We start from the raw sequence: 13030 nt of genomic DNA on the forward strand, positions 1-13030 counted from the left end.
GAGGAACAGATCACAGGGCCGGGCTGTCCTGCCATGACTTACCCTTTAATTAATTGAGTTTAAATTAAATCAATCAATCCCACTAATTACACTACAGTTAAATAGTTTACCAACAGTCCCCGCTACAGCAGAGAGACCTTAGAAACTATTAAACAGAGTTAAAGTTTAAAAAAGAGAGAAATACTCACCAACCAATCACTTACCTGCTTCCTGCTGATGTCACACTTGGATTACTTTTTACCTCTCTCCCGGAACCTGGATTGGTCGGGCCTCTGGTGATCCCTCGCAGGTCCACTGCCTCTGGTGATCCCTCGCCGGTCCGCTGCCTCTCCGGTCTCGGGGCTCTGGGCCTCGCTGCCTCGGGCTGCTGTTTAAGTACCTCCGCCGCCTCTGGTGATCCCTCGCAGGTCCGCTGCCTCTCCGGTCTCGGGGCTCTGGGCCTCGCTGCCTCGGGCTGCTGTTTAAGTACCTCCGCCGCCTCTGGTGATCCCTCGCAGGTCCGCTGCCTCTCCGGTCTCGGGGCTCTGTACTAAGTATCGCCTTACTCTATCTTGCACTGGTCCTGGTCTTAAACACATACTTTGGTTCTGTCTTCACAAAGGAGGGCACAAATAACCTCCCAGAGATGTTGGGGAACATAGGGTCTGATGAAAGGGTGGAACTGAAAGAAATCATTATCTGTAGGGAAATGGTGTTCGGGAAATTGATGGGATTGAAGGCCGATAAATCCCCAGAGCCTGATAATCTACATCCTAGGGTACTTAAGGAAGTGGCCCTAGAAATAGTAGATGCATTGCTGGTCATCTTCCAACATTCGATGGAATCTGGAACAGTACCCATGGATTGGCGGGTAGCTACTGTTACCCCACTATTCAAAAAAGGTGGTCGAGAGAAAACGGGGAATTATAGACTGGTAAGCCTGACATCAGAAGTGGGGAAAATGCTAGAGTCCATTATAAAGGATGTAATAGCAGAGCACTTGGGGAAAAAAGTGACCGGATCGGACAAAGTCAACATGGATTTACAAAAGGTAAATCATGCTTGACTAATTTACTGGAATTTTTTGAGGATGTAACTGGTAAAATAGATAAGGGAGAACCAGTGGATGTGGTGTATTTGGACTTTCAAAAGGCTTACGATAAGGTCCCGCATAAGAGATTAGCATGTAAAGTTAAGGCACATGGGATTGGGGGCAAGGTATTGAATTGGATAGAGAACTGGTTGGCAGACAGGAAGCAAAGAGTTGGAATAAACGTCTCTTTTTCCGAGTGGCAGGCAGTGACTAGTGGGGTACCGCAGGGATTGGTCCTAGGACCCCAGCTATTCACAATATATATTAATGATCTGGACGAGGGAACTAGATGTAATATCTCCAAGTTTGCAGACGACACAAAGCTGGGTGGGTGTGTGTGCTGTGAGGAGGATGCTGAGAAACTCCAGGATGATTTGGACAGGTTGGGTGATTGGGCAGAAGCATGGCAGATGCAATATTACATGGATAAATCCGAGGTTATCCACTTGGTGTCAAAACCAGTAAGGCAGATTATTATCTGAATGGCAATAGATTGGGAGAAGGGGAAGTGCAACGAGACCTGGGCGTCCTTGTGCACCAGTAGCTGAAGGTAAGCATGCAGGTGCAGCAGGCGGTTAAGAAGGCAAATGGTACGTTGGCCTTCATAGCGAGAGGGTTTGAGTACAAGAACAAGGATGTCTTGTTGCAGTTGTACAGGGCCTTGGTGAGACCACACCTTGAGTATTGTGTGCAGTTTTGGTCACCTTATCTGAGGAAGGAAGTTCTTGCCATGGAGGGAGTGCAGTGAAGATTCACCAGACTGATACCTGGGATGGCAGGAATGACATATGAGGAGAGATTGGGTCGATTGGGCTTATACTCGCTGGAGTTTAGAAGAATGAGAGGGAATCCCATTGAAACTTATAAAAATTCTAACAGTACTGGACAGATTGGATGCAGGAAGGATGTTCCCGATGGCGGGTAAGTCCAGAACCAGGGGTCACAGTCTAAGGATAAGGAGTAAGCCATTTAGGACAGAGATGAGGAGTAATTTCTTCACCCAGAGAGTGGTGAACCTGTGGAATTCTCTACCACAGAAGGCAGTTGAGGCCAATTCATTAAATATATTCAAGAAGGAGTTGGATATATTTCTTAAGGCTAATGGGATCAAGGGATATGGGGAGAAGGCAGGGACAGGGTACTGAATTTGGATCATCAGCCGTGATCTCATTGAATGGCGGAGCAGGCTCGAGGGGCCGAATGGCCGACTCCTGCCCCTATCTTCTATGTGTCTATGCAATGGAGGACCCACCATCCGTGGTTAACTAAAAAAGTTAAAGATAGTATTAAACTTAAAGAAAAAGCATATAATTGTGCAAAGATGGCTGGCAGGTCAGAAGATTGGACAGAATATAAAAAACAGCAAAGAATGACTAAAAGATTAATAAGGAGAGAAAAATTAGAGTGCGAGAGAAAGCTAGCTAGAAATATAAACACAGACAGTAAGAGTTTCTATAGATATTTAAAAAAGAAAAGAGTTAACAAAGTGAGCATTGGTCCTATAGAAAGTGAGTCTGGGGAATTAATAATGGAAAATAAGGAGATGGCAGTTGAATTGAACAGGTATTTTGCATCGGTCATCACTATAGAGGATTCAAGTAACATCCCAGAAATAGCTGTAAATCAGGAAATGGAAGGGAGGGAGGAACACAAGAAAATTACAATCACCAGGGAAGTGGTACTGAGCAAATTGTTGGAGCTGTGGGCTGACAAGTCCCCGGGTCCTGATGGACTTCATCCTAGGGTCTTAAAAGAAGTGGCTAGTGAGATCGTTGATGCGTTGGTTTTAATTTTCCAAAATTCCCTAGATTCGGGGAAGGTTCCATTAGATTGGAAAATAGCAAATGTAACTCCTTTATTCAAAAAGGGAGGGAGACAGAAAGCAGGAAACTACAGGCCAGTTAGCTTAACATCTGTCATCGGGAAGATGATAGAAGCTATTATTAAAGACGTTATAGCAGGGCACTTGGAAAAGTTCAAGGTAATCAGGCAGAGTCAACATGGTTTTGTGAAAGGGAAATCATGTTTAACCAATTTATTGGAGTTCTTTGAGGAAGTAACATGTGCTGTGGATAAAGGGGAACCGGTGGATGTACTGTACTTAGATTTCCAGAAGGCATTTGATGAAGTGCCACATCAAAGGTTATTGCAGAAAATTAAAGTTCATGGTGTAGGGGGTAACATGTTGGCATGGATAGAAGATTGGCTAGCTAATAGGAAACAGAGAGTAGGCATAAATGGGTCATTTTCTGGTTGGCAAGATGTAACGAGTGGTGTGCCACAGAGATCAGTGCTGGGACCTCAACTTTTTACAATTTATATAAATGACTTGGATGAAGGGACCGAAGGCATGGTTGCTAAATTTGCTGATGACACAAAGATAGGTAGGAAAGTAAATTGTGAGGAGGACATAAGGAGGCTACAAAGGGATATAGATAAGTTAATTGAGTGGGCAAATATCTGGCAAATGGAGTGTAATGTGGGAAAATGTGAAGTTGTCCATTTTGGCAGGAAGAATAAAAAAGAAGCATATTATCTAAATGGTGAGAGATTGCAGAGCTCTGAGATGCAGAGGGATCTGGGTGTCCTAATGCGTGAATCGCAAAAGGTTAGTATTCAGGTACAACAAGTAATCAGGAAATCTAATAGAATGTTATCGTTTATTACAAGGGAAACTGAATACAAAAGTAGGGAGGTTATGCTTCAGTTATACAGGGCATTGGTGAGACCACATCTGGAGCACTGTGTACAGTATTGGTCTCCTTATTTAAGGAAGGATGTAAATGCGTTGGAAGCAGTTCAGAGAAGGTTTACTGGACTAATACCTGGAATGGGTGGGTTGTCTTATGAGGAAAGGTTGGACAGGCTAGGCTTGTATCCGCTGGAGTTTAGAAGAGTAAGAGGTGACTTGATTGAAACATATAAGATCCTGAGGGGTCTGGACAGGGTGGATGTGGAGAGGATGTTTCCTCTTGTGGGAGAATCTAGAACTAGGGGTCACTGTTTAAAAATAAGGGGTCACCCATTTAAGACAGAGATGAGGAGAATTTTTTTCTCAGAGGGTCGTGAGTATTTCGAACTCTCTTCCTCAGAGGGCGGTGGAAGCAGAGTCTTTGAATATTTTTAAGGCAGAGGTAGATAGATTCTTGATAAGCAAGGGGGTGAAAGGTTATCGGGGGTAGGTGGGAATGTGGAGTAATCAGATCAGCCATGATCTTATTGAATGGTGGAGCAGGCTCGAGGGGCCGAGTGGCCTACTCCTGCTCCTAATTCGTATGTTCGTATGTAACCTGTGCAGCAGCTGGGGCCTGAAAATCAGCTTCACTGCCTCTGGGCTGGGAAAGAGGGACATGAGGTAACATTCTCCCTCTTACCCCTTTCTACACTCCTTTTACAGGGTTTTAGAAGTGGAGCATTTACAGACAGGAAGCTCAGACCGAACATCACGTCAAGAACAGACAGTCACTCGATTCATCAGGACCTGATTCAGTCGCTCCTCCAATCTGCTGGTACACCAGCGAGTTCACACTAATGCAAGACCTTTTAAATGTTCTGAGTGTGGGAAGAGCTTCAAAATATACAAGTACCTGAAGCAACACCAGTGGCTACACACTGGGGAGAGCCCATTCACCGGCCCCGTGTTCCAGAAGGGATTCACTCAGTCATCCGCTCCGATGATACACCAGCAAGATCACACTGGGGAGAGACCTTTAACCCGCTCCGTGTGTGGGAAGCGATTAATTGCACCCTCCGTGCTGCTGAGACACCAGCTTGTCCACACCAATGTGAGACTGTTGACCTGCTCTGTGTTTTTGAAGCGATTCTCTCATTCTGCCACCCTCCTGAGACACCAGCTTGTTCACAGTGATGAGAGACCGATTAAATGTTCTGACTGTGGGAAGAGATTTAAAAGGTCCCAGGATCTGAAGAGACACCAGCTGGAGAGAGCAGGAGAGATTCTGTTCACCTGCTCCGTGTGTGGGAAGAGATTCACTCGGTCCTCAAATCTGCTGGCACACCAGCAAGTTCACACTGGGGAGAGGCCAGTGAAACATTCTGACTGTAGGAAAAGCTTTCAAATATCCCAGGAGCTAAAGAGACACCACGTGGAGACAACAGGAAAGAGACCGTTCACCTGTTCCGTGTGTGGGAAGGGATTCACTCAGCCATCAAACCTGTTGAGACACCAGCAATATCACACTGATGAGAGACCATTTAAATGTTCTGACTGTGGGAAGAGCTTTAAAACCTCTGGGGATCTGAAGAAACACCAGTTGATTCACACCGATGAGAGACCATTTACATGTTCTGTCTGTGGAATGAGCTTTAAAAGCTCCAGGAATCTGAAGGGACACCAGCGTACTCACACTGGGGAGAGGCCATTCACCTGCTCCGTGTGTGGGAAGGGATTCACTCGGTCATCCAACCTGCTGGAACACCAGCGAGTTCACACTGATGAGAGACCATTTAAATGCTCTAACTGTGGGAAGAGCTTTAAAAGCTCCGGAGAGCTGAAGATACACCAGCGAGTTCACACTGGTGAGAGGCCATTCACCTGCTCCGTGTGTGGGAAGGGATTCACTCAGTCATCAAACCGGCTGACACACCAGCGAGTTCACACTGATGAGAGACCATTTAAATGTTCTGACTGTGGGAAGAGCTTTAAAACCTCTGGGGATCTGAAGGTACACCAGTTGGTTCACACTGAGGAGAGACCGTTTAAATGTTCTGACTGTGGGAAAAGGTTTAAAAGGTCCGGAGATCTGAAGGAACACCAGCGTACTCACACTGGGGAGAGGCCATTCACCTGCTCCGTGTGTGGGAAGGGATTCACTCGGTCATCCCACCTGCTGCCACACCAGCAAGTTCACACTGATGAGAGACCATTTAAATGCTCTGACTGTGGTAAGAGCTTTAAAAGCCCCGGGGAGCTGAAGAGACACCAGCGAGTTCACACTGTTCTGTAGCACAGGGCCCTGCAGACAGCTGGGGTGACATGAATGTGGAATTGATGAATGTTTTATAAATTCCTGTGCTGTTGTTTAATCTTTCAAGCTGTTGTGCTGATGATTCCCTTCGATTGACTGTTGATGGTGTTACATAGAATGTACAGGCCATTCGGCCCAACTGGTCCATGCCGGTGTTTATGCCCCACACCCACCCTACTTCAATTAACCCAATCAACATCTCCTCCCATTCCTTTCTCCCTTGTGTGGCTTCCCCATAAATCCATCTGTGCTGTTCACCTCAACTACTCCCTGTGGTAGCGAGTTCCCCATTCTCACCATTCTCTGGGTAAAGACATTTCTCCTGAATTCATTACTGGATTTATTAGTGACTATTTTAAGTTTGTGCCCTCATAACTATGATGAGACTCTGTTAAGCTGACCAGTATGTTGTTGTACTTTGTCTTTTTCTGATGAATTAAACATTACTGAGCCCTTGTACGCATCATATGGGATGAAGTTTTTTTTTATTCGTTCATGGGATGTGGGCGTCGCTGGCAAGGCCAGCATTTATTGCCCATCCCTAATTGCCCTTGAGAAGGTGGTGGTGAGCCGCCTTCTTGAACCGCTGCTGTCCGTGTGGTGAAGGTACTCCCACAGTGCTGTCAGGGAGGGAGTTCCAGGACTTTGACCCAGCGCCGATGAAGGAATGGCAATATACTTCCAAGTCAGAATGGTGTTTGACTTGGAGTTGGTGGTCATAGAGTCATAGAGTTATACAGCACAGAAAGAGGCCCTTCGGCCCATCGTGTCTGCACCGGCCATCAAGCCCCGTCTATTCTAATCCCATTTTCCAGCACTTGGTCCGTAGCCTTGTATGCTATGGCGGTTCAAGTACTCATCTAAATGCTTCTTGAACGTTGTGAGGGTTCCTGCCTCTACCACCCTTTCAGGCAGTGAGTTCCAGATTCCAACCACCCGCTGGGTGAAAAAGCTCTTCCTCAAATCCCCTCTAAACCTCCTGCCCCTTAACTTGGTTATTGACCCCTTTACTAAGGGGAAAAGTTCCTTTCTATCTACCCTATCTATGCCCCTCATAATTTTGTACACCTCAATCAGGTCCCCCCTCAGCCTTCTCTGCTCTAAGGAAAACAACCCCAGCCTGTCCAGTCTCTCTTCATAGCTGAAGCACTCCAGCCCAGGTAACATCCTGGTGAATCTCCTCTGCACCCTCTCCAATGCAATCACATCCTTCCTATAGTGTGGCGACCAGAACTGCACACAGTATTCAAGCTGTGGCCTAACTAGCGTTTTGTACAGCTCCATCATAACCTCCCTGCTCTTATATTCTGTGCTTCAGCTAATGAAGGCAAGTATCCCATATGCCTTTTTAACCACCTTATCTACCTGTCCTGCTGCCTTCAGGGATATATGTATTCTATCAGGTGTTCCCCTGCACCTGCTGCCCTTGTCCTTCTAGGTGGAAGAGGTCGCGGGTTTGGGAGGTGCTGCCGAAGAAGCCTTGGTGAGTTGTTGCAGTGCATCTTGTAGATGGTACACACTGCAGCCACGGTGCACCAGTGGTGGAGGGAGTGAATGTTTAAGGTGGTGGATGGGATGCCAATCAAGCGGGCTGCTTTGTCTTGGGTGGTGTCGAGCTTTTTGAGTGTTGTTGGAGCTGCACTCATCCAGACAAGTGGAGAGTATTCCATCACACTCCTGACTTGTGCCTTGTAGATGGTGGAAAGGCTTTGGGGAGTCAGGAGGTGAGACACTCGCCGCAGAATACCTAGCCTGTGACCTGCTCTTGTAACCACAGTATTTATGTGGCTGGTCCAGTTAAGTTTCTGGTCAATGGTGACCCCCAGGAAGTTGATGGTGGGGGATTCAGCGATGGTAATGCCGTTGAATGTCAAGGGGCGGTGGTTAGATGCTTGTCGGTGATAGTCGTTGCCTGGCACTTGTGTGGAGCGAATGTTACCTGCCACTTATCAGCCCAAGTGTTGTGTCTCAAGGGGTTTTATACCCTTATCTATATAACAATTAAGAAGGACTCCGGGGTGGAGAGTTTAGTTAACGGCCATTTTATTTAAAATGTGCTTCTTCACTCTATGCACTACATTTCCCATAGTGCATTGCAAATCACCACTATGGTATCCCATGTGGGACAATTCTAATACACATTCAAAATACACAACATATTTCCTCCCCCTTAAAATAGAATGTCCACAAAACAGAATGACTGAAAATGACTATAACTTTGGAAGAGAGGGTAGACTGCCTCTACATTCCGTTAACCCTGGTGATTATTCTGCCCCATGCACACAGGTTAGCACTAACTGTAACTAAGGCGCTCTGGAGGCTGCCTTTCTCTTTGGGGGTAACGCCTAGTCTCGGGAGCAGGCTCTGGCTGGCTCTCCCATGACCCTGCAGGCGTGGCTTCCTCCCTCGATGGCACAAGAGTGGATGGTGCCACTGTCTCAGGGTCGGATGACCAGTCCCTGCTGGAGCCCCCAGCAGGTCCTTGATCCTCTGCTTCTTGGGTTACCTGTGGCGACTATCTTGGCAGTAACTGGTCTACATGCCGTCTCCATGTTCGGTCGTCTCCGGTGCGGACTCGGTATGAAACGGGGCCCGTCTTTTGAATGACCGTAGCCAGGACCTACCACCCCGGGGTGGTGTAGTTATGCGCGAGGACTTTGCCCCCCACCACAAAGTGTTCTTTGGACCTCTGAGCTCGTCTGCTGACTTGATCCTGCTGATTGGCGTGCACCACTTTCTGTGGACGTTGGCCTCAGCAGGTCAAGGCGTGTCCGTAGCTGCCTTCCCATGAGTAGGTAAGCAGGAGATGCTCCAGTCATAGCATGAGGCGTGTTTCGGTATTTCAGCAAGAAAGCATTCAGGCGCTGCTTTAGAGGAGCATCACATCTTGCAGCTTTCAACGTGCGTTTCAGCATTCTGACAAACATCTCCACCAATCCATTCATGGATGGATGATAAGGCGTGGAGAACGTGTGCTGGATTCCATTGCTCTTGAGGAACTCCTCCATCTCCTGGGATGTGAACTGTGTTCCATTGTCGGTTACTGTCAGGGTTGGGGTCACGAGGCCGTGTAGACACGGGGCCGTGCTGTCCGGGCGAGGCTGGTTCTGGACCCAAGTGCAGACAAACGAGGCGAGAAGCAGATATGCTGTCTTAAATAACAGTACTTTACTAGAATCACACAGGTAAACAGTTACAAAACATAGGAGCTCAAGACAAGCTACCACATAGGCAAATGGCTAGTCAAGATAGGAACTCAAGACAAGCTACCATGAGGCAACCGACTTGTTAAGACTGAGCTCAAGACAAGCTACCCCAGGGCAACCGGCTTGTCAAGATAGGAACTCAAGACAAGCTACCACAGGGCAACCAGCTTGTGCAAAGTGAGCACCTTATCAAGACTAAGCAACTTGTCAGCACCTTGTCAAGACCGAGAACAACGGGAAGAACCACAGAACTTAAATACAAGCAAAAACATAACACAGATAAACAGTTATAGACATAGGAGCTCAAGACAAGCAACCACTAAGGCAACCGGCTTGTCAAGGCAAGCTACCACAGGGCAACAGGCTTGTCGAGACAGAGCACCTTGTCAAGACCAACTCCCTTGTCAGGACTGAGCACAGAGGGAAGAAACCACAGAACTTAAATACAAGCAAAAACAGGTGAAACCAATAAACCAGATAAAAGGCAGTTAAGTAATAAACAGGAGAAACAAGTAACAATTAACAAAGGGAAACCAACCAGTGAAGGTGCCATCTAGGGGTTATTGAAGGAACTGACCGGCACCCTCACCATTACGATCTGCTCCGGCGGACCAAATCGCCCGAACATCTCTCTGAGTCTCGATGGTTTTCTCCGTAGTGGTAGTGGACATTACTGCAACCTCCGGCCATTTGGAATGGGAGTCCACCACGACCAGGAACATCACTCCTTCCACTGGTCCCGCGAAGTCCAAATGGATCCGTTGCCACGGTGTCGCTGGCCATTCCCATGGATGCAGTGGCGCTGCTCTTGGCGTATCCCTGGTTGTCTCGCATGATGGACATGATTTCGCTTCAACTTCAATTTCATGATCCAGACCGGGCCACCAGAAGTAGCTTCATGCCAGCTCCTTCATCTGGACAATACCACAATGTCCTGAGTGCAGCCCGTTGAGGACATGTTTCCGCAGCTTTGGTGGTATGATCACTCGCATGCCCCAAAGGAGGCATTCTGACGTGACAGACAACTCCTTCCCTCGACAGGTAAGGTAGGAGCTCAGGTGGTGCATCTGACACCCGTGATCCATCTCCTCGCATCACTCGATCCAGCACCTTGGATAGTGTAGGGCCCACTCTGGTCTCTTTCTTGACCTGCCGGGCTGTGACAGGGGCATTGCTCACCATGTCAAAGTAGAAAATCTTCTGCTCACAGCCTTCAGAGGGCACAGGCAGCGGAAGTCTTGACAATCCATCCGCATTGCCATGTGCTGCTGACCTCCGATATTTGATGTTGTAATTGTGTGCGCTTAACAGCAGCACCCAGCGCTGCATCCTGCACGCTGCCAGGGAGGGTATTCCTGTGTGTGGACCAAAGATCGATGTCAGAGGACGATGATCCATCAGCAAGGTGAATTTCCTTCCGAACAAGTAGTGATGGAACTTTTTGATTCCAAAGATGATGCCCAAAGCCTCTTTTTCGATCTGCGGGTATTTCACCTCCGCCTTGCTCAGGGACCTTGATGCGAATGCAATCAGCTTCTCTTCGCCTGAGGGAAAGATGTGGGGCACGACCGCGCTGACGCCATAAGGCGACGCGTCACAGGCCAGCTGAATCTGCAACGACGGGTCAAAGTACGTCAACACTCTGGGGTCAGTCAAAGCTGCTTTGGCTTTCTTGAATGCAGCTTCGCACTCCTTCGTCCATGCCCAGGCCTTGCCCTGACACAGCAACTCATGTAATGGCTTCAACAGTGATGCCAGCTGTGGAATAAACTTTCTGTAATAGTTCAGGAGACCTAAGAATGACCACAGCTGGCCGACATTTGTAGGTGCAGGAGCGTCGGCAATGACTTTCACTTTCGACGGTGCTGTGTGTAGGCCGTCCGCGTCGGTGACATGGCCTAGGTACTCCACTGATGGCTTGAAAAATTCGCATTTGTCCTTGTGAACGCGTAAGCCATATTCTTCAAGTCTTCCCAGTGTCTTCGTCAGGTTCTGCAGATGTTCGTTGTCGTCCTTTCCTGTAAGAAGTCACACAACACCAGGTTATAGTCCAACAGTTTTATTTGAAATCACAAGCTTTCGTAGCGCTGCTCCTTCGTCAGGTGAAGTGGAGAGATGCATAAAGACACAGCTTATATAGTCAGAGAATAATGCCAGATGATTACAGGTAATCTTTCTGTGGTGATTATTCTTGTTTTATAAGAAGCATTGTAATTGGTTGCCTGTTTTCCTGCCTTGAGATATATGCTGTAAACTCATTGGTAGTTGATGTCATGTGACCTGTGGTGGCCATCTTAAATTCAGTTCAATTCAGTTCTCCACAGTTTTGGTTGAGACTGGGTGCTTAAGATGTGCTGCTGGTTTTTAAGGTTAATAAAGCCTAGCTTTTGAAAGGCAATCTACTCTTCATTTCACTTTCTAACTGCCATTTGTCGCACCTCGGCAGAGAGATAATCACAGCGATCAAAGGTGTGAATGGTGTCCAAACAGGTTAGTCAGGAAAACATTACATCAAAGAACAATGAGGTGGGGTCACAAGGGGTCAAATGTTGCAGATGCTGAGGTCTGTACGAAAAACAAAAAACAGACCGAAAAACATTTTTTTTGCTGGAAATCACAGCAGGTCCGGCTGCATCTGTGTAGAGAGAACAAGCCAACGACGACTCGAGTCTAGGTGACCCTACGTCAGGTGGGGTTACATGTAGCGTGACATGAACCCAAGTTCACGGTTGAGGCTGTCCTCATGAGTGCGGAACTTGGCTATCAGTTTCTGCTTGGCGATTTTGCGTTGTCGTGTGTGTCTCGAAGGCCGCCTTGGAGAATGCTTACCCGAAGATCGGAGGCTGAATGTCCTTGACTGCTGAAGTCAAGTCAAGTCAAGCTGAACTGGGAGGGAACACACCTGCCTGGCGATTGTTGCGCGGTGTCCGTTCATCCGTTGTCGCAGTGTCTGCATGGTCTCACCGATGTACCATGCTCCGGGGCATCCTTTCCTGCAACGTATGAGGTAGACAACGTTGGCCAAGTCACATGAGTATGTACCATGTACCTGGTGGGTGGTGTCCTCACGTGTGATGATGGTATCTGTGTTGATGATCTGGCATGTCTTGCAGAGGTTGCCGTGGCAGGGTTGTGTGGTGTCGTGGTCGCTGTTCTCCTGAAAGCTGGGTAATTTGCTGCGAACGATGGTCTGTTTGAGGTTAGGCGGCTGTTTGAAGGCGAGTAGTGGAGGCGTGGGGATGGCCTTAGTGAGGTGTTCATCATCATCGATGACATGTTGAAGGCTGCGACGAACATGGCATAGTTTCTCCGCTCTGGGGAAGTACTGGACGACGAAGGGTACTCTGTTGGTTGTGTCCCATGTTTGTCTTCTGAGGAGGTCTATGCGATTTTTTGCTGTGGCCCGTCGGAACTGTCGATCGACGAGTCGAGCGTCATATCCCGTTCTTACAAGGGCATCTTTCAGCGTCTGTAGGTGTCCATCGCGTTCCTCCTCGTCTGAGCAGATCCTGTGTATTCGCAGGGCTTGTCCATAGGGGATGGCTTCTTTAATGTGGTTAGGGTGGAAGCTGGAGAAGTGGAGCATCGTGAGGTTGTCCGTGGGCTTGCGGTAGAGTGAAGTGCTGAGGTGTCCGCCTTTGATGGAGATTCGTGTGTCCAAGAATGAAACGGATTCTGAGGAGTAGCCCATGGTGAGTTTGATGGTGGGATGGAACTTGTTGATGTTATCGTGTAGTCTTTTCAGTGATTCTTCGCCGTGGGTC

The 13030-nt window shown here is 47.8% G+C and overlaps 1 protein-coding gene across 1 annotated transcript in view; it reads left to right on the plus strand.

The window, feature by feature from the left end:
- LOC147084137 (uncharacterized) overlaps positions 1-6517 on the plus strand; it is a 79085-nt gene extending 72568 nt beyond the window's left edge. The window contains exon 2 of the mRNA XM_085979830.1: positions 4563-6517. Within this exon, the coding sequence (XP_085835956.1) occupies positions 4563-6039 (1477 nt within the window). The 3' untranslated portion in view covers positions 6040-6517. The remainder of the gene's footprint in view (positions 1-4562) is intronic.
- Positions 6518-13030: the final 6513 nt, after the last annotated feature.

This window comes from Somniosus microcephalus, unplaced genomic scaffold, assembly GCF_052327205.1.
Source record: "Somniosus microcephalus isolate GS21.2 unplaced genomic scaffold, FLI_Smic_1.0 scaffold1, whole genome shotgun sequence".
Taxonomy (NCBI): domain Eukaryota; kingdom Metazoa; phylum Chordata; class Chondrichthyes; order Squaliformes; family Somniosidae; genus Somniosus; species Somniosus microcephalus.